Source organism: Pseudopodoces humilis, chromosome 14 (genome assembly GCF_049639895.1).
Source record: "Pseudopodoces humilis isolate 2021_Gansu_Grassland_sample_001 chromosome 14, ASM4963989v1, whole genome shotgun sequence".
NCBI classification, from domain to species: Eukaryota; Metazoa; Chordata; class Aves; order Passeriformes; family Paridae; genus Pseudopodoces; species Pseudopodoces humilis.
The window spans coordinates 4,623,957-4,648,469 of NC_142213.1; the positions used below are offsets into that span (position 1 = coordinate 4,623,957).

At 40.9% G+C, this 24,513-nt stretch overlaps 2 protein-coding genes across 4 annotated transcripts in view; both read right to left on the reverse strand.

Moving 5' to 3' along the window:
* The window catches only part of GAN (gigaxonin), a 39,991-nt gene extending 33,507 nt beyond the window's left edge, over positions 1 to 6,484 (reverse strand). Inside the window, exon 1 of one of the 2 annotated variants that reach the window (XM_088062153.1) lies at positions 6,314 to 6,484. In XM_088062153.1, coding sequence (XP_087918279.1) covers positions 6,314 to 6,480 — 167 coding nt within the window. In that variant the 5' untranslated portion in view covers positions 6,481 to 6,484. Of the gene's footprint in view, positions 1 to 1,636; positions 1,747 to 6,313 lie in introns of those variants that run through there. The other variant, XM_088062154.1, reaches the window with a different exon arrangement.
* A 1,571-nt stretch (positions 6,485 to 8,055) lies between these two features.
* On the reverse strand, positions 8,056 to 24,117 carry BCO1 (beta-carotene oxygenase 1). 2 transcript variants are annotated; one of them, XM_014257152.2, is made up of 11 exons: positions 23,939 to 24,117; positions 21,047 to 21,170; positions 19,579 to 19,708; positions 18,204 to 18,351; positions 17,196 to 17,343; positions 16,035 to 16,255; positions 14,915 to 15,172; positions 13,702 to 13,804; positions 13,002 to 13,096; positions 11,409 to 11,520; positions 8,056 to 11,232 (listed from the first exon to the last, which is right to left on the reverse strand). In XM_014257152.2, exons 1-11 carry the CDS (start codon positions 23,987 to 23,989, stop codon positions 11,060 to 11,062), a joined length of 1,563 nt encoding a protein of 520 aa, XP_014112627.1. In that variant the 5' UTR covers positions 23,990 to 24,117; the 3' UTR covers positions 8,056 to 11,059. The 2 variants fall into 2 exon arrangements, with proteins under 2 accessions (XP_014112627.1, XP_005528239.1); XM_005528182.3 differs by having other exon boundaries at positions 21,047 to 21,175; positions 23,939 to 24,084.
* Between the last annotated feature and the right edge of the window lie 396 nt (positions 24,118 to 24,513).

Consider the following 24,513-nt stretch of genomic DNA (forward strand, 5'->3'; position numbering starts at 1 on the left):
TAAGCCATGGCAAAGATAAAATATGAGAGGCAAAGACAGGAGTGGAGACTCTCCTGTGCATGGGTAGCACTACTTTGGTACTCAGTACCAGCACAGAGAGAAACTTCTGTACAATACTCAGAGTCTGAAGAAGTGAGGAAACAGAGTGAGGAAACAAATCCCTTCAAACCATTCATTACTGCTCATATTTGTCAGTCCACACCAGGAAAAAGTTCCTTTAGTAACTGCAGCTGAGACTAACCCAAACAAAACACGTTCAAAGAATTAAAAAAAAACACTACCAAAAAAACCAAAACACAAGTCAAGCATTTCAGACTCATCAGCTCCAGACACATCAGCAACTTCAGAGCAGCCCTGTTCCAGCCACAAAACACATTCTAAATCAAGGAAAAAAAAAAAGTTCTTTTATTAATAAAAGTTTTGCCAAACAAGGCAATTAACACAAGTGTAAAGGGAACCTACAGAGTATAAATTACCCAGACATCCCAAGCAGCCCCATCCTGCCACACCTTCCATCCCAGCTTGCCTCTTACGTCAGGCATGCAGATGAGCTGCACATCTCCAGATACAAAGAAAGGACAAGAAACTTCATCTCTAGTTTTCCTGGATAAACAAGATGCTCTGAATCCCAGTTCTCCCTTTGCCTGACATGTAGCAGCAGCCCAACTGTATTTTTTTACTATTTTGGGCTGGGTAAGAGCCTTATGGCTTCTTCCCTTCAGGCAATCTCTAGGGGCTTGTTGGAGCAGGAATATAATTAACAACTCCCCATTCAAGCCTGGTATAGTGGCTTCTAAATCCCTTTTTAAACCATAAACTTTTAACATACCTTTATCACTGTTGCCCCTCAACTGCTTGTCCAAACATAATATACATGTAGGCACTTCTGAGTTGTGCCAGGCAGAGTTTCTGACCAAGGCAACTATTTTGATTCATTGCCTCTCAAAGTCACAGAGACTTTACAACTCAGCTACCATTAAAACATAATAGGTAGCATTTCAATTTAATGTTTTGAAAAACCAAAACCAAAACAAAACTATGCCCAACTTAAAAAAACAAAGTCTGGAAGCAAATTCTGGCCTGATCTGTTCCTGACTTCCTACTGCCAGGGCAGCCTCCAAAGCTCCCAGGAGACTGCCAGAAACAAACTTCTCAAAAGAAACCTTGAAGACAACAATGGCTTTAGAGCTCTCCTTGACAGTGCAGTTACCACAACACTGCCCTGCACACCCAGTGAAGAGGGAAAAAGCCCTGGCACCAGTACAGCATGATTTGGCTAAAGCAGAACTTGGGAGCACGGGGTTCTGACAACCAAACAGCTCCCAGCTCCAGCTGCCATGTGTTCCTGACTTCAGTAGTCATCCCAAACTGAAGAAAAGTTTTAAAACACTATAAAAGATCTCTATAAATGTCACTAAAAACCAAACAGGTACCAGGAAATGAGCAGCAGAAGCTCCTGGCTCCTACTTGATCTTGCTCTACAATATTCATTGTCCAACAGGTGTAACAAGAAGTGCCCAGCTGCACCTCCAGGGTGGACAGGTGGGAGGAGGGACATCCCATCCCACCTCCCACACCAGCACTTGTGGATGCTCCCAGACACACTCACACAAGGATGCAGTCTCAGCAGGCTCACCTTGTGCCAACTGCAAATGCTCCAAGTGCCAGCACACAGAGGAAGGGCAGGAGGTCAGAGATGGGGGGCACGTCCCCCGAAATTTCCATGGAAATCTATTTCAGCATTGGCTGTGGCAGGGTCTTAACAAGGTCTGCAGTGTTTTAGGGATGTCAGAAGGTTGAACAGGTCAAGTGAGAAGATGCAAATGCTGTCAGGTTATTTCTGACCAGGACACATTTACAAGCAGTACAGCTATTTATAAACACATAAAAATAATATGAACTTAACCTTACATTTACATTCTTTCTTAGTTATATTTTGCTTATCTGAAAAAAAGATTTAAATATGATTACTGGTCCATTACTGAGTTTGAAAAGCCTTGGGGAATAGTACAGAACACATACGGGCATCTGTAATCTGCTTACGCAGATGCGTGAAAATCAAAGACAAAACTTGCTGAGGTGACAAAAATGTCTTAATTCAATTTGTAATGCAGCAGCACAAGCTCTGTGTAACATTAAATTTGTCTAAGAATGTGGTTTAAATACCATCTTTGTTCAGGTAGCTCCCACATGCTCCCTGTGATCCAGGCACGCAGACAGTAAGTGAACAAAATAGAAAGAGTTGCAAGTTTCAGCTGGCCAGGAACGACTCATGCCAGACAGTGACAGATCTGTTCAGATGGGAACATCTGCTGCTACTGCTGAGGATACCAGGAATGCTTGGACCAAATCTATCCTATAAAAGGTTGGCAGATTGATGCCACAACTCAGGCCAAACTTACTAGTGCAAGCATGGTTTGTTCGGGTTTGCTCTTACACCACTGTCATTTACACCAGGCTCTCAAACTAAATAAATTAAACCAGGGCAATGGATCTACACTAAGGCAATTGCCAGGACAAAGAGTGCTACCAAAAAAAAGGTTTCTGGCTGACTTGTTACAGAAGAGAAAGCCAAGAGCTAACCTGGCTTGAATATAACCGCTCTGGGATGCACAGCAACGTCACCTTGAGCCAAACCACGCTTTGTCCTGTGGCGGTTTCTTCCTGAGGAACCCTCCTTTTCTCAGGCTCAGGAACATACCACAAGATGTTAGAGATATGCAGGGAGACTCCTATGCTTTGTAAATGGCAGGATTTGCTCCAGGGGCACACAGAGGGATTATATAAATCTGTACATATATGGGAATTCTGTAGGAATTCACACAACCACCCCAGACCTCACTGCCCTGAGAGAGCTACCAAACCATTTGGCATTAAGCAGTTGAGCCAAGACCTCAAGGATCAGACTACCAGAAAAATTAAACTTCTTACTGGTCCCACTGTAAAATTTGAAAATGAAAATGAAACAGGCCATTTTTATTTTTCTGTACTTGCAGAAGGCACCCTATGGGTCAGACAGGCAGGTGGGACCCATGACACCAATAACACTTCCAATATGTTTCTGTGCCCCTTCATGCCTTTTTTTCTCTCCCCACTGAAGCTGCTATCTTTGAGCTGCATGGATAATCCAGTTGCCAAATAACTAGTGGGAAAACACATCACTCTAATTTACAAGTGTCCTACTCATAACCAGTCAGCCAAACAGCTTCCATGCAAAACCAAAAAACAGGTAACGCTCCTCTCTCTGTGGCTGCACAAATCCTTCAGCACACACAGACTCTGCTCACACCCAACCACCCCCTCACAAAGTTCATGCCTACTTATTTTCCTACTCACACCCTAAACTAGGCATTCATGCAAACCCTAGTTTCTGAACTCGCCCACCAACTTGCCCACAGCCACAGCACATAATGACACAGCCAGACACTGAAAACACCACATCAACTCATACTTCCACTGCTTCACTTCAAGTTTTATTCCAAGTTTTACTTCTGAAATTACTTAATGGATTTTTCCGAGCTTTATATTGGAATTTTTCAAATGAGAACAATCTGAATCAATTGGCATTTGGAGACTGTAACAGCCTGTGGTACCAAAGCTTTGGAATCAGCTACCCTTAAAATACAGAGGCAGAAAATTCTCGTGTCTCCTGCAATAACTGTTTACATAGAGGCCTAAACTGATTTGCTTTTAAAAACCAGCACTCAAAATAAATGGGACTTGCACAGACTAGGTATGAGGTGGAGATTAATTTAATCTCCAAAAAGAGCCACTGAAACATTACCCTTGGCTGAAAACACAATGCTCCAACACTGGCAACATACCTCACCAATTCTACCCAATGTGAAGACCAGCTGGACTAAGAGAGAGATCCTGGAGTGATAAAAAGAAGAAAGACAGGCAGCAAGTGACAATTAGGCTCTGCAAAGTTAGGTAATACAAGTGTGTTTCCTAATGTGCCATATAAGAATTAGGTATACGTATTTTTGGTTCTTTACATCTTGAAAGCCTGAGGAGAAGACATGAGTAAGCTTAACAAAAAAAAAACCAACCCCACACTTAATCATATTTATATATTAATGCATGTAACCTACTTTCACACATAGTTAATGAGTTCCTTCATGAGATTTGAACCTGAACAATTCTGAGTTTAAAAAAACCACAACTCTAATGACTACAAGTTTTGTTGCTAATGTAGTTGTGTCTGGAGCTCTTATTCCTCACACACACAATTAACCCATGTTTCCCCAGTATGTTTTTCAGAGATTAACAAAATGCAAAATTTAAAATGAAATTCTGTGAAAAGGCACTTCTCCATAGGATAATCTACAGTACCTTTTAGTTAAGCATTTTTTTTTCACAGTAAAAAAATTGACATTTTCTGTAAACTCATCCTGCTGTAACAGTTGAGCAGCAGTTTTTCCAAGGACATGACCTCTTACCACCTACAGCAATTCTTCTGAAACTCAATGTCAGGCATATGGTCATCTAAAATATGATGGCAAATGACCTAAAAAGCATTCAGGCATTTTGAAGAGTATGAATCAATGGCTCATTTCTATTTCCTATCTTTGATTTCTTTCACCACAGTCTTCCAAACCTGCTTCTCAAGACAAGTAGCAGTAAAAAATTATTAGTAGTACATAGGCTCCACCATGTCCTTTTCACAAATTCTTGATGATTTTCCTTCTCAGTGCATTTTATTTCATATCTCAGTTCTGCTAGCTCAATCACTGCAGAGAACTGTTTACTTAAGTCTGTGCATGATCACTGCTATTTAAAAGTTATTTACCAGCTTCATATTCTATTTATTTTTAGTTTATTTTTGTACTTGAGAATGTTGAAGTTGTACAACAACAGTTACCAAAAGTACCATATTGCCTAAAATCAGATGATGTGACACTGCAGAAGGATGCATTTTTCTGACTGTAGCATAAAGAATCCCTATCCTCACCTAGCAAAAAATGCAAATTTTATGACAACTTCACAGGAAGCAGCAGCTGGAAGAAATGTCCAAACAGTACAAAAAGTCTGCTACCGGATTTATGCTAATCTTGTGTTTAAATGGTACTGAAGGTCTGCCCCTACTTTATACATGAAGACAAAACAAATGCCTTTATTACCTGCAAATGAGTGGACTTAAAAACGCTTTGAAATTAACCACTTGTACGTTTTGTTTACCCTCTCTGGCATGCAGATATGTACCATAACATCTCACAGAGGGTATATTATTTTCACCTGATGTCACTGGACTTGTCAGCATTGAGTGTGATGGGGTCAAACTGGTGTCAGCAGGATTTCCATGACCTGGGTTTCCCTGCACACACAGCCCAGGAGCAGCTGCTTCCCAGGCACCTCGGAAACCATGACTGTGCTAATGCAGCTCGTCCTCCCCAGTACTCGCTGTCAAGTGGCACAGTTCTGCCTGCACATGCTGGTGACACCCCTGCCAAGAGCTGCCAGCCATCCTGGCACAGCCAGGCTTTGTCCCTCTGGCAATTTCCAAGTGATGTTCCTGGATGAGGGGGGCACAAGTGATGGGGAGACAAACCCATTTGTATTTTTATTTCTTAATTTAGAAGCCAATGTACTTCAGAACCCATGACCACCACCTGGAGCCCTGTCTTGCTAAAAGGCATTAAGAAGAAAAAAAATGATGCTGAAATGCTGACTCGGTGCGGCCGAGGGACACACACAGCCCAGCAGCACCTCACAATGCCCCTGGGATGCTGCCCCTCGGCCGGACACCTCCCTCACCATCCTCACAGCTCATCCTTTGGAGGTTACTTGTTCACATCAGGCTCTTGGCAGCAATAAAGTTGTTGGGGGGGGATTTTTTCCCCTGGTGGGTGACAGCCCCTCAGAGCTGGAAAAAGCAGCGGTGTGATGCCGAGAACACGACGGCTCCTGCGGAGGGGCCGGGCGGCACCGGCCGGAGGCAGGAAAGGAGGGAAGGAGGGAAGGAGGTGGCCCAGCAGCTGCTCCCACAGAATCACAGAGTAGCTGGTGTTGGAAGGGACCTCCGGAGATCATCCGGTCCTGCTCCTCTGGCAGGGTCACCTGGAGCAGGTGACACAGGATCGCGTCCAGCTGCGGTTTGAATGGCTCTGGAGAGGGACACTCCACACCCTCCCTGAGCGCTCGGGCCAGCTCCGGGCCGAGGCGCACCCAGGGTCCGCAGACTTCCCCGCCGGCCTTCCCTGACTCCTTCGTCCTCACACGCCGCGGATCCCGCTCCTTACATAACCCGGGCCCCGCTCCCCGGAGCGCGGCCCCTCCGAGCGGCCCCCGGGGGCTGCGGGCCCGGCCGTACCTGATGTAGGGGCTGGCGGCCGCCAGGATGTTCTTCTGCACCGGGATCTCCTCGCCCTCCAGCACCAGGTGCGCGTCGCAGAACCGCGTCTCCTCCCGGAAGGAGCTGAGCGCCCGCAGCAGCCGCGCCGGGTGCTGCGGGTCCGACACGGCGCTCGGGCCCGACATGGTGCTGCTGCCGCCGCCGAGCCGGGCCGGGCCGGGCCGGCTCAGTCCCTGCCCTCACACCATGGCTGAGCGCCCGCCCGCCGCTGACATCATCTCCCGGCATCATCTCCCCGCGCCGCCCCGCGGGGGCGGCCCGGCCCGGCGGCCCTCGGGCACCGCGGCCCCTCCGCGGGCGGGGCGGGGGCGGCCCGCGGAAATCTCGGCTTTGTCGCCTCACGGCTTTGGAATGTCACTAAAGGAGGTCCAGAGAAGGGAACGGAGCTGGGGAAGGGGCTGGAGCACCAGGAGGGAGCTGGAGGGGCTCAGCCTGGAGAAAAGGAGGCTCAGCGGGGACCTTCTCGCTGTCCACGACTCCCTGGCAGGAGGATGGAGCAGCGGGGGCGGTCACACTCTTGTCCTGGCAACCAGCGACAGGACAAGAGGAAATAGCCCTAAGCTGCACCAGGGGAGGTTTAGGTTGGACATTAGGAGAAATTTCTTCCCAAAAAGGGTAATCGGACATCGGAACGGGCTGCCCAGGGAAATGGTGAAATCACCATCCGTGGAGATGTTTAAGGAAAAGCCTGGAAGTGGCACTCGGTGCCATGGTCTTGGTGACACGGTGGTGTTTGGTTACAGGTTGGACTCGATGATCACAGAGGTCTTTCCCAATCTAATTGATCCTCCTGTAAAACTGGCCTTTTAGAATTTATTTATTTATTTGTTCCCTTACATGAGCTGGAGGTGAATGTTAGCGGTGTAGGCACAAGGAAAAGTAAGAGAATTACCTACTTGGAAAATTAATTAGGGTATCTGGAAGTGACCCTGTAGGGAGGAGAAAATAATGCCTTCACAAAGGCAGCCTTGTTCTTTCCAAGCTGGACATAATGATGGTTTGTTCTGCAGATGGAGACTGCAGCTGGGACATCCTCACACAGCCAGCAGTCCAAACCCTGCACCCAGGTGAAGAGTATGCTCAGCCCTGTTGGAGCCAGGCTTTACAGCTGAACCCTTGCTGAAGTGCTCCCTGACTGGAGAGGGCTCACAGGGAGGAGCACTGTGCTGCAGGTTTGTTGTGCAGCTCTGAACAAGAGTTTTAGAAGCAGAGGAAGTAGGACAGAGGCCCAACCCCACAGCAGTGTGCAGGAAACACCTGTGGCTCTGCAACACTTGTTGTCGTACATAGCCATTTACAAAGATTAGAAGGCCACTTTGTCTTGCTTGGCTGTAATTATCCAGGATGTCAGGTGTCGGTTGAGGATCCAGAGGACACATTCTCAGCTCTCTTTGAGGGTAATGAAGGTAGAGAGCACACTGCTCCTTGGCTGCAGGGGAAGATGTATTTTGCTTGTCATTAATAGTCAGGTAATTGCAGACCCAAGGGAGCAGTGGTTTAAATTATTGCAAAAGCTGTCATTGAGTGGCCTGATTATTGAACAGACACCGGTGTATTTCCCTGCCACCTGCACAGGTTGTTACAGAGGAAACATTGTCACATTTCTGGTTTTTAACACCTCCTTGTAAACACTGTTTTGCTTCCTCCTGCTGCCTATGTGGGGCAATGGGACAAGATAATATCCAGTTCCAGAGAACAAATTCATTGTTATACCTTGTTATTTGTTCAATTTAATGAAATGATTAACAAAAAAAACCGAACAAAAAACAACCCCAAACCAAAACAGCAACAAACCAAACCACTCTATCAAGGTCCATTTGTAGCATCTCTGCAGTAATTAATTATATGTATGCATACCCGTGGCATGATTCACTCAACTATGGTTTTTTTTTTTAATGGAGGTACTTATCTTTACCATTTTTTATTTGCAGTCACTACATCTAGATTTGTGTTAAGCTATCATTATAATAATTCCATAAATTTTGTCAGGCTAATTTATGACTTAAATTGGTGCAAAGGAAGAATCAAATCTTTCTGGCCTTTGAGATTTCATCCACAGTGAAGGGTGTCAGAAGCAAACCAAATGACATTACCACATGCCATGTTACCACATCAAAAAAACCCTATGAGCCTTGCAGCCACTTGGCAAAGCATATCTGCATTTCCCCTTGCTTCTGTCAGCCTGGAAATGATAATGTGTTACCATATTCAGGGTAAATGTTTCATCAGATTGGTATTTCAGCCGCTAAAAACATTCTTGAACAAATTTGTGATTAGCTGTATGGCTTTATTTCTATTGTCTCTGCTGCAGGAGGATACTGGGATTAGCAAATGCGGATTTACATCACTGTTTTTCTCCTTAGGTTAACTATAAACTTAATGCTAATCAAATCCTGTGTAGTACTGACCAAGGGAATATGGCACATCTCATTTAAAAAATCATACCCAAGACAAGTTCTTATCATTTGTTCTCTGCATTATTTCTGCATTAATGTAAATAACACATTTGCTTTCTTAGACTACAGGTTGTTTTTATGATGAATGTATCCCTTATCCTGTCATCTCTACCAGTAAAAATTATCTCCTCAGAAGTTAAGAAACTCCTGTATCCAAACCCATTATCATCCAAAAACAATCCTGTGAGTACTACAGAAGAAATTCTGGAGACAAACTCTTAGAAGGAAATCTGTAACAATGGTTAGACTTTAGATTCATTGCTACCTTGTAATTCTAGAAATGTACTTGTGGACATTTGTTAAATCCAAACATTTTTGTATGAAAAGAAACAACCCCAGAGCTGATGTCTTTTGCCAATATCATGAGTCAGTCTTCTCTTCCAGTAGTGGTTCCATATTCTTTACAAAAATGGAATTAATTTTTTTCTTTAGAAGATAAAGTTCTATCAAATACTAATGGTAATATGCCTTGAAAACATTAAAAGTGACTATTTCTGCAGACACACCTTACTGAAGTGTTTATTTCCATTTTATGGAACATGTAAACATTTGAATGCCCAAACCTGCATATTTTAACTAGATGTTATCACAGTGTTGGTGTTTTTTTTACATTAAAAGTAGCCTGTATATCCTAACAAAGTGCAAAGACTTAAGCAGAGGAACAGAGGTCTGGTTGTTACATAGCAGACAGGAACTATGGATGATGTTGGTTCAGTTCCTGCTCTGCCACAGACACCTTAGGTAATCACAAACAGGTCACCAAACACAGATTCTCATGTGGTGGGGAGGTAGTAAATGACAACAATTTCATCCTGTTTCCTTCCTGTGAAGCTCTTGTGAGCAGCACAGGCACTGAGGGAAAGCGTCTGTCAAAGTGAGAGGTACCTGAGTTGTGTGGTGATACAGATAGACCAGATGAACACCCAGAATGGATGGATGTGCACCTGGTTTTCTCCATCAATAAAGATGCCTCCAATAGCAAAGAAATCTACAATGAGAAAATACAACCGAAAGCAAAAAAGCTCTCATTTAAAGAAAAGTCAATATCTCAAATCAGGAATATATTCAGGGGGGTAAGAAATGCCATTTCTGTAATACAACCAGTCACACTGTGCTTGGCACTTGAACTTTATGTTAAAATGTGCTTTTTAATTGTGACTGTGAGTGAGAGTTGTGCACTTTCATTAAGAAGCATCTGGTACAGGCAAGGATAAACACGTGAGAACATGGTTGCTCCTAAGCAAACATAAGGCAAATGCTTAGTTATGGCAATAACTGCTTCTTCTAGTTTCAGCTACTGTGGGGTTCAGATGAGGCCTAAATTAGATCTTTCACTCTTTCCCTAAACTATTTGTTGCACATGTGTGTCTGAGTTCTGCTAGAAATACACTGCCCTTGTTCACATACATACTGCTATTAACAGAAACTAGTGGCAATAGCAAATCTACAATTCTTCTTATCTTTTACACAATGTAATCATCTAATTACATGAAATGCCATGGAAGATATCTTGCCCAAGGAAAACTGACTTAAATACAAACTGCTTAAGATTGAATGTCACTAAAGTATAATTGAATGCTACATGTAACCATGTACTCTATTTCAATAAAGTTACCTGGTTTTGTCAACATAAAAGCAAAAAATACACCATGAAATTATTAGAAAAGCAGGGTGGGGGGAGGTAAGGTACTGGATAAGAAAAATGTAGCACCTCAGCATAATACTTTGGTTATGGTAGAGTTTAAGAAATCAAGCACCAAGAGAATACATTGCCATGAATTATTGGTATCATGGTAGATAATTTAACATGAGGTTTTCTGGCAGGAGAAAACTTTCATTGTCAGCTGCAGTCTTGCAACAGCCCATGGAAGTTACATGACCTGCAGGCATGTGTGACTCATGTCATGTCTCACCCTATGAATACAGTACTTCATTTGCTCAGAAAGCTTTGTTCTACTCAAATAAAACATTTCTTGTTACCTTTGTCTCCTATTCCTTGCCCCACAAGCTGTATTCAACATTAGCACTTCATATTGATAATTATTATTTTGGAATAGTGATATACCTAATTTGTAAAAAAGTAATTTCTCTCACTTTTAAGAGATTATATGTAGATATTGAGGAGGTTATAATCATAATTCTTATCTTAAGATATCATTTCTTATCATAAGAGAAGGCTGTTCCTGAAGGATACTATTCCACATTCAGTAGAAGGTTATGTCATCTGTGTAATACAACAAAATAGATTTTACTCAGTCTCAGTTTTCTTGTCTTGCTGTGGTATAAACATTCCGTGCAGGTCCATATGCATTTCCACATTTACTGTGGCTCGACCCAGCTCTGTGAATGTTTTAGCATCCAAGATAAGTAGGAAGGGTGGATCCTTTGGATCAGTCTTCACAACACAAGTCAGAACAACCCCTGTGACATACAAATGAGGAATTAGAAACATATAAAAGTTTCACTAAGCAGAAAAGATAACCCCATCTCAAAGTGGAAGCATCAACCCAACTTTCTTGACTAAGAATATTGAAACTTGCAAGATTTAATATAAAACTCGTGTAACCCCAGCTTTCAGAACATTGTCATTATTTTACCATCATCCTCTTCTTTTGCATCAGGGCTGGGAACAAAGACAGGCTCGGATGGCCAGCAGTCATCCTGTCCCCAGTGGAGCATTTCCTTTGTCTGGGTGTTAAATTTTGCAATCTAAATGGTTGTGACAAGAAAACAAAAATGTCAGAGACCCTGATAGTGACTTTTTCCAAAGGTACAACATGAACAGATTGCTGGCAGAGGGGACCAATTCTAAGAGTTAAGGCAGGTATCATCATGAGAAAAAAAACATGGAAAATGTTAAATTTTGGAGTCCCATTTCATGGCTGCATAATCACACAATGTTCTTTTAATTTCATTTCATTAGATTACAAGTGCACCTTTCATTTATGGGTGTTTAATAGTTTTGAAATGCTAACAGGTCACAAGAGACCCTTCACTGTAAGTAAGACCCCTCACTGCAGAGAGTCCAAGATATAGAATATTTAAGAGACTTGTTCTAATTCACTGAGATTCAGTAGTAAAGCCGAAAACAGGATTTAAACTCGCCGTTTTCTAATCCTGTGAGTTCTTTTTCCTTTTATTGCTCCTTCCATATTCGTCACAGCCTTCTATTGCAGTAGGGCACATATGCCAGAAGAAAGGATGTTCCTAGTGATGTGTAAAGATTAAACCAGTGAGGCAGATACTGGTGTTTACTGAAGGAACAGAGTGTGGGTTTTCATCCCACTGAGTGGCCAAACCAATGGCCAGAGGGGATGCCTGGAATTTTCAGTTCAATTCCATTAAGGCTTTTTCTCTACCCATAGAGATGAAGTGCTATTCTTTTCCATTTTGATATTTGGCCAAAAAATACATTTATATAAAAGTGAAACTATTCAAATTACTTGAGAGAATTAGAAAGAATTCTGTCTTCTAGCCAAGATGACACCACTTTCACTGACAGACTTTACCTAAGGATTAGGTTGTTGTGTTTGCATTCATTAAACTGCACCTGATGTGAAAAAGATCCTCCTACGAGCTTTTTTTTATTATCTTTGAGTCAAACAGAGATTATCTAAACTGTAAATCATGAACTTGCAGATTTGTTTGAGTTATTGTCAGATGTGCTGCAATAAATTTTCTTGCATCATGCAGAAATCCAGCTTTATTTTGTAATGAGTTGTGGTAATTTTATGCAAGAGCCAACAGTGACTTCAGTTTGTGGTGCCTTGTAGTCACAGAACAAGAACTGTAAAGAGTGAGTTTGACTGTATAATACTTGTACATTTATATCTAAATACTTTTCCTTTTAATCTATTTGTACTTCAGGCTGTCTCCTGGCATCATATTATATTAAAATATTAAATATATACATGTGAATAATACTTCTTTTTCCTACTCTCTCCTTTGTAGTTCCTGGCACATCACAGGAAGTTCAGCCCAATTTAGCAGAAAAGTGAGGGTCTCTGTAACTATTCAAAAGACTTTCACAAAATATAAAGCTGGAGTAAGAAGCCTGAGCTTATGAATACTTTATGAGGGAAATGGTACAATATGAACTTATCCTTATAAGAATTTAGGAATTCCATGTTTCTTTGCATGTGAATGACCCACCAATGGGAAAACACTGACTTTGTAAATGTTAATTATACCTCTGTAGGAACTGGACTCCACTGGACTTTTGTGGCAAAGACATATTTGTATTTTTTGCCATTATAGTCATAGTTGATGCGAGGCAGTTCTATCCCTGCATAAAATAAAGTTCAAGACTTAGGAACAAGACAAGGGAAAACCTCAAAAGTACATCTATATAGAAACACCAATCTTCAGGAAGGTTTGCCCTGTAAAAAACCTTGAACCTACGTAATAAAGGTGTTGTATAGACTTAGAATGTCTGAATTTCTAAGAATCTGGAGATGGGTATTAACATAAGTAAGCTAGGACTGTTAGTTCAAAAGGCAACAATTTTTCATTCTTAGGGATTCATTAGACTGGAATTTATGAGGTTTTTTCTGGTTTGGGCTTTTTTTCTTTCTTTATAAATACATAACATGAACAACTGGGATAGAATTGGAGGCTATCATTGTGAGAAATTATTTTCACCTTAGGTAATTATGTATTTATATATTCCTGTTATTATCCCCAGATAAAAGGTTAAAAATCCTCTTTCAAAGGCAATCTTTATAAAATGCAGCTAAACTTGAAGTACTACTTATAACAGACTTATTTAACTAAAATTACACTTTTAACAAGTGGATTTGCAAGCCATATTAATAGCTGCAAGATTGGACTTGGAATCCTGTATTAATACAAAACTGATGTAGCATCAGATATTTAAAGTATGTGTCTCACCTTCACATAGTATTTCAGGCTGGCAATAGATGTTTCCATCTTTCTCCTTTACAGCAGTTGCAGTAGAGGGAAGTGTGACTAAATTAGAATCCAGTACAGCATCCTGAAAGAGACAAATGCTGGAAAAGTCATGGATCTCTAAAAATATGCTTCTAAGTTAGATTTTTCATCAGGTTTGATATTAATATTAACGATTTTGGGATTAAACAAATAAGCGTCAAGAAGATCCTTCTTATGGCATTTTAGATTCTGAGGTGTTTTCATTAGAAATCTTGTTGCACTCAGAGTATTTTAATATAACATAGAATAATTATATTTAGTCACACTAAGTCCTTAGAAATGTTTAGATACACATGGCTGTGGTCCAGAAGTACCATAAATTTGAGAATTTAATAAATGAAGATGGGTTTCAAGGAACAGCATGTCAAATTATCACTGAAAGTCACCAAGGTTAAGTTTTTGCATCTGCTAAAAATCAAGTGCAAAAATAGGTGTAATATACTCTGTAAAATCCTACTGCTGAATTCTTAAGATTACAGAACATCTGGTGTGATCCTACACATCCTTTGTCATTGTTGCAGAGCTGTTTCTGAGACAAGAACAGAGCAGCAAGGTTCTAGGATGTAGAAAGAAAAAGTAATATCCATTCCAAAGGTATCAGGCAGAAACTTGCCCAAGTTGCTGGGCAGCATAAAATCTTCCCTGCAAAGAGTGATGTAAAGTGATGCTTTAAATTAAACTGAAAGATAAAATCTTTTCTCTTCTTGCTATATATCCCACTGAAATGGAAATCTTCTAGTTTTAATTGAACCATTGCAACAGCTGGGAGCATGCATGTATTGTACCTGGGCTTCCAGTGAAGTGTAAGAAACGGATTGTGCAAAACCTCGTGCACACCCTTGCAGTTGAAAGCCAAGTGGGTATATCTGCTTCTATTGTTTGATGGCATTTAACAAATAATCTCATTGGGAAGAAAATGACATGTTCTTCACAGCCCTGTTCTTCAGAGTGGATGGTGTTAGAACCAGGATCCCCACAACCATGTCCAGCTGCCCACTGGACATACAAAACCCAAACCTCCTGCACACTTTGGGTATCACAGAATCAGAAATTTGCACATAAGGGCTGGCAACTAATAATACACCCATTATTCACACTGATGTATTTTAAATTACTGATCAAAGAACAGGTTAAAAATTAATTTCCTTTTTACCTTGTCATACTGCAGAGGAACCACAAATCTTTTGCAGGTTGGTATGGAGGTAAGTTTGGTGCACTCTTCAAAATCTTTACCCAGGTTTTTTAAATAAAACATATCATACAAGCTATTGTCTTTATAGGCAATAATATCAAAAATTATGTGGCCATCCTCTTCATAAGCATTTATATGGTGAAAAAACACCAGAGCATCGGTGTAAAACTTGGTGGATACTTCTTTTTTAGTCTTCCTGTCTATAAAGTGAAACCAAGTCTGAAAGAGAGAAAACATTATGTAAAACCATTCAGAATCAGAAAATAGTTATTTAGAAAATTGTTTCCTAACGGTAACCATCAGCATTCAAATCACTGTCTATTTGTGCTAAACGATATTAAGAACTCAGAATTTGCTGCTAGGAGACAAGGGGTTCCAACCTGAAGAAAACACAGCAGCCAAATGAGTGTGGAACAGCTTCAAGCTCACTTTACTGTTGCAAATTACTATTTGGTATAGGCTGAGGATTGGAGTTTTCAAAAAAAAATGGAAGATGCCCTGCTCTCTTTTTAAGTGAAATAAATCTGCCTTGGTTGAGAGTTTCTGTGATGCTGGTGCCCTATACCTCAGCAAGTCACATGTTTTTATGCCCAGAGCATGTGGAAATAAGAGCCTCAGAAAACAGTTTTTCCCTCAGTTTCCACAGTGGAAGACTCTTCTTTTGTTCAGTGCAGACTTTTCCACTAGTCTGGCTCTCCAGCACATGCAATGCATCTGGAGCAGATCTCACCCACCACAGACAGAATTTTGTTTGGACCAGGAGCAACTGGATCTGTCTCGGATGCTAGTGCAGATTGGAATTTCTGTGCTAGCACACAGTATTTCTAGCAATGCCAAGCTATCCTCTCTCTCATGAGCTTCAGCATCAGATATTTATTGAGAAATAAATATATTGAGAAATTTCAGGATATGGGAGACAGTATTCTAAAACATACAGCTTCTAAAAAAACTGTGCAATGTGAAAGTCAAGGTTTGAAAAAGAAAGGGTGACTACTGAAATAAATGAACCAGATGAAAAACGAGTAGTGTGGAATAGGTGACTGGCCTGCCTGACTCCATTGCTCAGCAGCAGGAAAAGTACCTTGTCATCCTTACTAAAGGCAAGGCAGGAAGCCCAGCTCACACCTCGGATGTAAGCAGTTGCCATTTTGAGAATATCCAGTCTGAAGGGCTGCTCTATGAAGATAATGTAATTCTCTGTGATTCCAAAGCTGTGGTAGTAGCTGGGGTGGAGCAGAGAGCGAGAAGGGATGGAGCAAACCACTTCCAGGTGCTTGAAACAAGATTTCTTCTTTTCTTGTTCTGAAGATAAATTATAAAAATTAAAATCATATTTCTAATAAATTTCATTCCAAACTTGTGCTTGGATTTCTCCCAGGCAGGGAAGAACTGGTTCCTCTCAGTTTTATTTGCATTTTCCTGTTAAGAAAGTGTTAACTTTATAATTAACATAGAACTTTGCATGCAGGAAGCAACACAGTGAAATCACACTGCTGGATCCATTCAGGCATAGCCCCCTTGTCTTGGCATTTGATTCCACTGATTACTGTCTTCAGAAGTTCCAGCATGGAGGGGAAATATGTTTAATTAAATCAGCAGCTTTAAAAAGAGGTTCAAATGCCCCTGTATTTTTTAACTTCTAAGGAGCTGTTTCCAAATTTGAGCCCCAGCTAGAAATTGCCAACTGGTCTTTCAGCTGTGGGAGGCCTCTTGATTGTTCAGGAGGGGACAGGAAACACAATAGCAGCTGATTTTCAACAACACACACCAAAAAAGACAGAAAAAGAGGGGGGGTCTGCTCTGTGAATAATGGGCAGCATTTCAGCAAGGGCCAGTATTGGCCAGGTTAGAGAGGAATTAACTCTATATTAGGTTTTATTTGGTATCATGCTTCCCCATAATCATAGTATCAGCATTTCAAGAGAATTTTCATTTACAAAGAAATTAAAATTTACAACTTCAAATTATATGTACTGCCCTATAGACAAAATTGTTTTAGAGTCTTCATCTAAAAGTAAGGTTCTTCCTACTGAAACACCCTGTTTACACAGTACTCAAGAAGAGCCTTTGTAACAGCACATGCCCAGACAGGCTAAGCATTTAATATGAAGTTCACAATAAGTTGAAATTAAGAAAATGAACATCATTGGTTACTAAAACAGCTGTATCACCACCCTTGCCCTTTGAAGAAAAGAAATTGCTAACAAGTTTCTATAAAATACCAATAACAGATATATTTTACCTGGTACAGAGGAAGGAATCTTAAATAGAAGGTATTTTGTCTTCCCTTTGTCAACTATTGAAGTGCCCATGTTGAGAACATTTCCAGCACTGTCATAGTGTGGGTGAGAAGTTGCCAAATTTACAGCTACATATTTGTTGTAGTCTACCTGGAAAATGATACAATAAGAGATTTGAGAGATGTGTAAGAGAATGAAAATTGATCTCAGTTAACACCACAAAACCACCAGATTTTTAGCCTGGGCAGCCTTACATTGGCACCCCATTTGCAAATGGTTTTGAAATTTAAATAATTAAACCAAATTACTTGTGTAGGTATTCAAATTATTTCCTTATTCAAGGCTAAAACAAGTTACAGAATCTGAATTACAGCCACCTCTCCATTGAAATCACATAACATCAGGGTGGATTAGCCAAGCAAGTTATTCTGCAAATTCCCATTTCACCCTGAAAGCACCTTATTTAACAGCGCTATCTGGCAATCTGCTGGAGAAAAAAACCTATTTTATCTAAAGTCTGGAAATTATACTCAAGCTGTAGTGTGGGCTAGAAAAAAAAACACCTTGTATATATTTCAATATCTCAAGTTCTCATTTTAATAATTAAATAATATCTTACATAAGGTCCTTGAAAAGTAGTCATATAACTGACCTACTAATTTTTAAATTATGTAAATAATTTTATAACTACAGATACATAATAATGGCAATCATCCAAAATAATCATGTAACTGTGCTATTATTCCTGCAACCTTCCCAGATTATGTACAAGTGAAATCACTCAAATCCCAGTTTTTCCCAAACTAAACAGGATTTAAATTTGAACTCAGGAGTTCTTAAAAGGTATCTTTTGATATCTTCACTATTTCACTTTACCACAATTTCAAAAGTAAAGCCACAGTAGAAGAAAAGTATTTTGTATCCTGAACATGTTAAAGGATCCTTATGAGTCAATCTGAAATTTATTCATCAGCAGACAAGGAACCAGAGTGACAGATGGTGGTTTGTACCTTCTCCAGTGTCTCCAGAGTCTGTGGATTAATTTTCCTGATGAAGTTAGTCTCACCAGTAGCATAAAAATCATCCCCAGCTTTCATGATGTTGATCAGACAGTTGTCTGTGAACTCAGGAATGGTGTGAGACAAATAGGAGAATGCCCTGTCCAGAGGGAAATTTCATTAGAGCCACGGAGCTGGAGCTGCCTTTCCCCCACATGGAGCACAAGTGACCCTGCCGTGCCACGGACCTGGGGCTGCCTCTCCTTGCTGTGCCACTCCCGGCAGCTCCCTGGGAAGGGTGGGAAACAGAGGAGATGCCCTTGGCCTGACTGAGGTTAAGGACATGCAAGTAACTTGTTTTGCACACACAAATGGGCATCCAGGCCCATTCCTGCTGTTAGCTCAAGGACATGCACTGGTTTATCAGGATGGGCTAATTACACACTCTCCTGTGCCTATCTTGGGAAATGCTGGTACCTAAATGCTGGCAGGTTTTTCAGTGTGTGCCTTCATAAAATAGATGGATTCATATACTCCTCAATGGAATAATTTTGATCCCAGTCTTATTCTGTATCACAATTATGATTTCAAAGAAGATTGAACTTCACATAGTCTTGACAGTTTTCTTTATCAGTATATGATTTCATCATAGTCACTAGAAGCTGAGACAAAGTTGCTATATTCCTTTTGAACTTAAAATGTCAGTCTTTATTGCTATTGGAAGAGGGAAGAAAATCTAATTTCAGGGGAACAACTTACAACATACCAGCTCTTTTGCAATAACTGTCTGTGTATGTGTCCTTACCAAATATCAAGTTTGAGGTCACTGGAGGTAGTTCAGTGACAAGAAGGAGAGAAGGGTGACTTATTTGCCCTTGTTAGTGAATTTCTAAAGCAAATTTTACAAAACCAAGGATAATACGATGGCCTACACCTCACCTTTCTGCTAAACTATCTTTAGTCAAAAAGTTTTTCTGGTTTTTTTTGTAGTTATTGATGCTTCTCTGTTTTGTTTTGTTGGTTTTTTTTTTGTTGAATAGACTTTGTATTACTACTCTCCCCATCTCTAAATCTTTTTCTTCCTTGCTGCTTCCCCCTTACACAGTATCAAAATGTTTCACTAACACTGGAGAAAGAAAATGTTTGTTTTTTGTATAATTTACTTGTGTTACTGAATAAAGCAGCAAGTAATGGCGATAAATGAATTTAAAATATTTGCCTTAGGCTAATCCATAGGCAGTACATATCTCTTAGCCTTTTCAATATTCAGCAATTGTAAATTTGCAGATCAACTATTGTATTTGCACATATGTGTCAAGGGTAAACAGGAAGATATCTGTGCTGAAGAGAGAAATAAAAGAATCTTGTTGGGAAAAGCATTGCTTACTTGGCGAATATGTTTTTGCATGGATCTGGATAAGCCATAGTCCCAAACTCAGACACCACTATTCTGTTTGCTTCTATGTTGCAGTTGTACGTGTCACTTCGGAGATATTTACTTCTGTAGTAAACTTCACCTGAGGAAGAACAAACAGGTTTCAATCACATTTTATACTTGCACCAACAAAAAATTAGCACAGGTAGAGACAGAGTTTCTCAAGCGGCTGTCCTTTAGCCAACAATAATTTGGAATGAAACCAACAATGTCCTCAACTCCTTGTTTTAAAGGCTTTATGGCTGCTGATATTGGTAACAATTTGTCAAGATTCCCTGATTTGCACCACTAACACTGGGGAACTTCTGAGGGAAAGGAGGGCTTTGGATAAACTGTTCCAGAAAATAAAACAATGTGTGCAAAAATTATTAATTATACAGTCCATTTATGGGTGGTGAGAAATCTCCTGTATTGGCAAAATTTAGTTATGAGTGTAACAGACTGCTTGAAGGAATCAGTTTAATGAATCACTATACTTGAACTGAGCTCTGTTTGCTTTAGGTAAGTAAGGTATACTGGCAATTTAAAAGACACCGATTATTTCTTTATAGGTTATTTTGTTAAGGATGTAGAGCTGGACAGGGTAGAGATCCTGCAATAACATTAAATGCTTCCAATCACAGAAACAGGAACTAAAAAGTAAACACAAGGATTAGAGGATAACAAGAGTAAATCCCACTTGTTTTAATAGACATATATTTTTTGCCACAAGAATCCAGGTGTAAACCTTCCTGTCTCCCACTGTGAAACAGCTCAATGGGTGAAAAATGTTTTAACTGAAAAAAAAATAAATTAAATTGTTTGAGGTAGATAGCTGCCTGTTTTTCCTCCATAAGGATGACAAGCAGGAGGAGGGACTGTAGGGTGTCAAATATACTGAGGTTTGACATGTGAAGTGACACAGTGGCCCAGTTTCCCACAGTGTCACAGCTCCCTCCTGGCAGCTGTTATAGCTGCAACCAAATCCCTGATGGGGAAAGCTGGTGCTCTCTGAAGCTGGCCTGTGCATCAGCAGCAGGACAGCCTCTGGGCACAGCAGAACTTGTGGCTGCTCTGCTCCAAACAGCAGAGGCTTTCTTGCCCTGGCTGGAAGGCAAAGGCTGCCCTGCAGCGACCTGCCCCGAGCTGGGTTTTGTGGTTTGTGCTGTGCTGGGGTGACAGCAGCACTAAAATTTGGCACTGCAGAAGAAAGGACAATTCAACATCTCCCTGCAAACAGCCCTGTAGATGCTCCAGCTGCTGCTGGGAAGGGTGAGGTATGAGGGGCTCTGTGGGGAGACCTCCCCCCAGCAGCTCCCCCTCACACACCACTCTGCAGACAAAACCCACAGCTCCAACCCAACTCAGAGCAGAATTAGCAACGTGAGGCACCAAAGTGTGGGTTGTTGAGTTCCTTTCAATCTAATGTGCAACAACTTACCATTTTTAAATGTAAAGCTGTGCAGCAGAGCCAGGCCATCAAACCAGTGGTTGTACTTGCTGTCCCCTATCGTGTGCATCCCTGGGCCATTTCGGAGCAGTATCCCTTGCAACCAAGTGGGCAACTGCCCTACAAACAGAAAGGAGTTACCAGTATCTATTCATTTAGGCAAGGAGGATGTTCCAAGACAGTTTTCCCAAAAGCAGAGGCTTCGTGTAGTCAGACAGACTGTAGGTGTGTTAGATTTGCAGTACCATATAATTATTGGAGTCTGGGTTAACTAAAATTTTCCCTACTCAAAAATGTGGCACTAGTGACATTCTGCATGACTATTGCTATCAAAAATTACTATAAGAAAATGAGATTGATGGAATGTAATTTGTTGTTATCAGGAAGTAAATAAAATTGGACCTTTCCTTCCTGCATTCATATTTTACAGTGATACAATTAAACCCTTCTACTTGTGCCATAAAAAACTTGAGCTTATCAGAAATAAATATATTTTATAGGTTATATGACTAGCATTGGCTTTCAGCACATCAGCTTGGACTTCAGGCTAAATTAATTCCACTAAAAATTTCATTAATTAGATTACACCACATAATATAGTGTCATTTGGGAAGTGCTTTTGTGACAGTAGTCATAATGTAGTGTTTTGTACACAAATAAAGTATAGGAATATTTTACTGAAAATGTGTAAGTGCTGTTGAGATTTGAATCATAAATGTTCCTCATCAAGTCCCTGCAAGAAAAGTATCACCTACCATTTGACTCACTGAATAATAACAATTAAAGAATGTCAATAGGTTTAAAGAGAATAGGTTTAAAGTGATGAACAAAGGCATACCAGATATTAAATAAAAAGCTTGACTTGCTTCTTTGTGCATATGACTCCTGAGGGAACATTTAGGATCACATACGGCTTCTCCACACAATTCCTGCACTGGGAATTGCATAAAAAGTTCTTCAGAACTTACATTTCTCCTTATCATTTAGTTTGTGACCCCACAACGATTATGCTGACACACCTTTCTTGTTAAAACCCCTTTACAACAGCTAGAAATGTCCTCCTATGGACCTTAAAAATTAACTCATTCCAACCCCTGCCATGGGCAGGTCCAATAAACCAAGTTGCTTAAAATCCCATGAAACCTGTCTCACAGCAATTCCAGAGATGAGGAGCCATCATTAGGGCATAATTCCATTAGGGTTACAGCTCTGGAATACATGAGGTACATAAAAAAATTGTTGACACAATGGATGAACTTTCATCAGAGTCATCATTATTATTGTTGTTATTTTCTACAATAGCCTGAAAAACTAAACCTTACTTCCCTTTCCGACACAAGAAACTCCAAAGCAATAACTATAGTATATTTTTATATATGATAATTTTGCTGGGAAAAAGATTCTTTTAAAGCACTGTGGACTTAATTCAGTTTCTGAAATTTCTGGTGCAATTCCACATAATTTCTGACACAATTTCAGTATGAAAAACAAGGAGCAAAGAGTCATCTAGTGAGGTTTTCAGATAATTAATCTTGGTGGGAATTAAGCATTTCTGTAAATCACACAATCAGCATCCAAAAGTGCTTATGTAGCTTTAAAAATGTGGACCTTATTTTTTTCTGAAATGTGTGAGGACACATTGGCGACACAGTGAAGTCCCCAAATATTTGGACATTTATTAGCTATGGTAACACGGAATCTCAGAAAATCCCAAGGCTGTAGGAGAGCATGAGTTAAATTGCAGCTGATGTTAGGAGTGTGATAGGTATTTACAGTGTACATATTGAATAGCAAGGAGCCAAAATACTGGCAGAGCTCAGGACTACCAAAATATTTTAAGGGGTCATGGTTGCCTTTTATTTTCTTTAGCAATGAAGGAATGTTTTGAATGTATAATTTTACCTTCTGAAATACGCAGTCTTTGTTCAAATAAACCATTCCATAATAAAGGAATAGTTTCAGGTCTGATAAGTTGTTTGCAAATAACTTCAAATGTTTTGATAATAAGTTGTTATCTTGAGAAAAAAAATTGAAAGGCATCAACCCATAAATGCATAAAATAATTCAAAGGCATTAAAACAAAGCACTTTGTCTGACTTGATACAAAATCTTTTCCAATTCAACCACCAAACTGAACAGCAACATAGCCCTGCAAGTTGTGTAATCTCTTTAAGTTTTGTACTTGGGAATGGTAGATTCCTACCATTTCTTGGACTACATATCGCAAACAACACGGCCAAGATTTACTAAGTAGGGGTTCCCAGCAACAAACCTCTCCTGTACTGTAGGAGAAAAAGTCTTCTGTAAAGTGAAAGCAATCGGGAAAAAGAATAGGTTGGTCGAGTGTCATCCCTAGCCCTGAGAGCCACTTTAAACTGTCAGGCCGAAGGATACTCCGCAGTTTCTCCTGGATTATCTTCCAAAGCTTCTTTCTATCGCTGTGGCAGCCTGTAGCGGAGCTTTGCTGGTTAGGAGTGCTGCTGGTGGAGAGCCCCGCTTTGGGAGCCCCGCTTTGGGAGCCCCTCCGCAGGAGCCCCGGGAGAGCGGAGGGCAGGGCAGGCTTACAGAGAGGAGAAAACCGAAAGTGTGAGCAGAGCCATGGGGGAGGGGGTGTCCGAGAAGAAATCTCTCCCTCACCACCAACTCCAGTGAGTCCTGTTCAAACAGACTTTCGAAAAGTACACAGAAATGCTCATGGAGTGAGAAAAGTCCCCCGCTAGGGTCACATATATTATCTGAGACCAGTCCTTTAAACAAAATTCCCTCGCGCCTCTCTCAGTTTCCCTTTCCAGCTCTGCCTCGGGTCAAGAAATGTCGCAGCTTTTACGGGTCAGAAAACACCGAAATAGCGGCTCGTTTTACAACAGGTTTTCTTTCACTTACCCTGCACCTCAGCTTTGACGGGCTCTGGGTGCTCTTCCTTATTCCTGCCATACAGCGTTTCCATCTCCGAGGAAAGCCCCGGTGCCTGCGCTCTGCCCCAGCCGCTCCTGCAGGCGCCGTTGTCCCCCCCGCTCTGGGCTAAGAGCGGCTCTCCCCTGTTACATATAAAGATAAGGTCAAAGTGCAACGCGAGCTGGTGGCCGGTGGCTTATAGATTGACTATTTATAATAGCTGATCTTTAATCCCTAGCACATACACTCTAATTCTTGCATATTCGTATTAAAATTAACTCCTTCAGTGGCTCGAAGGGGAAGTAAATACGTCAGTTCTTCTGCTTGCTCCATATGAACCTGGCAGAGGCAGGCAGGAACACCCAGGGGACAGCTGGAGTGGCTGAAATGTCACCTGCAACTTTCCAGGTAAATGTTAGACACTGGTAAGGATGTTTGTCCCATTTGGCAGGTAGGGAGTGGAAAATAAAAGAAATCTCTGCTCACTGTTCTGGATTTGGCGCTTTGGGAGTGACAAGCACGTCAAAGCAGGGGATCATCCTTTTCTTTCCATTCTGTGATTT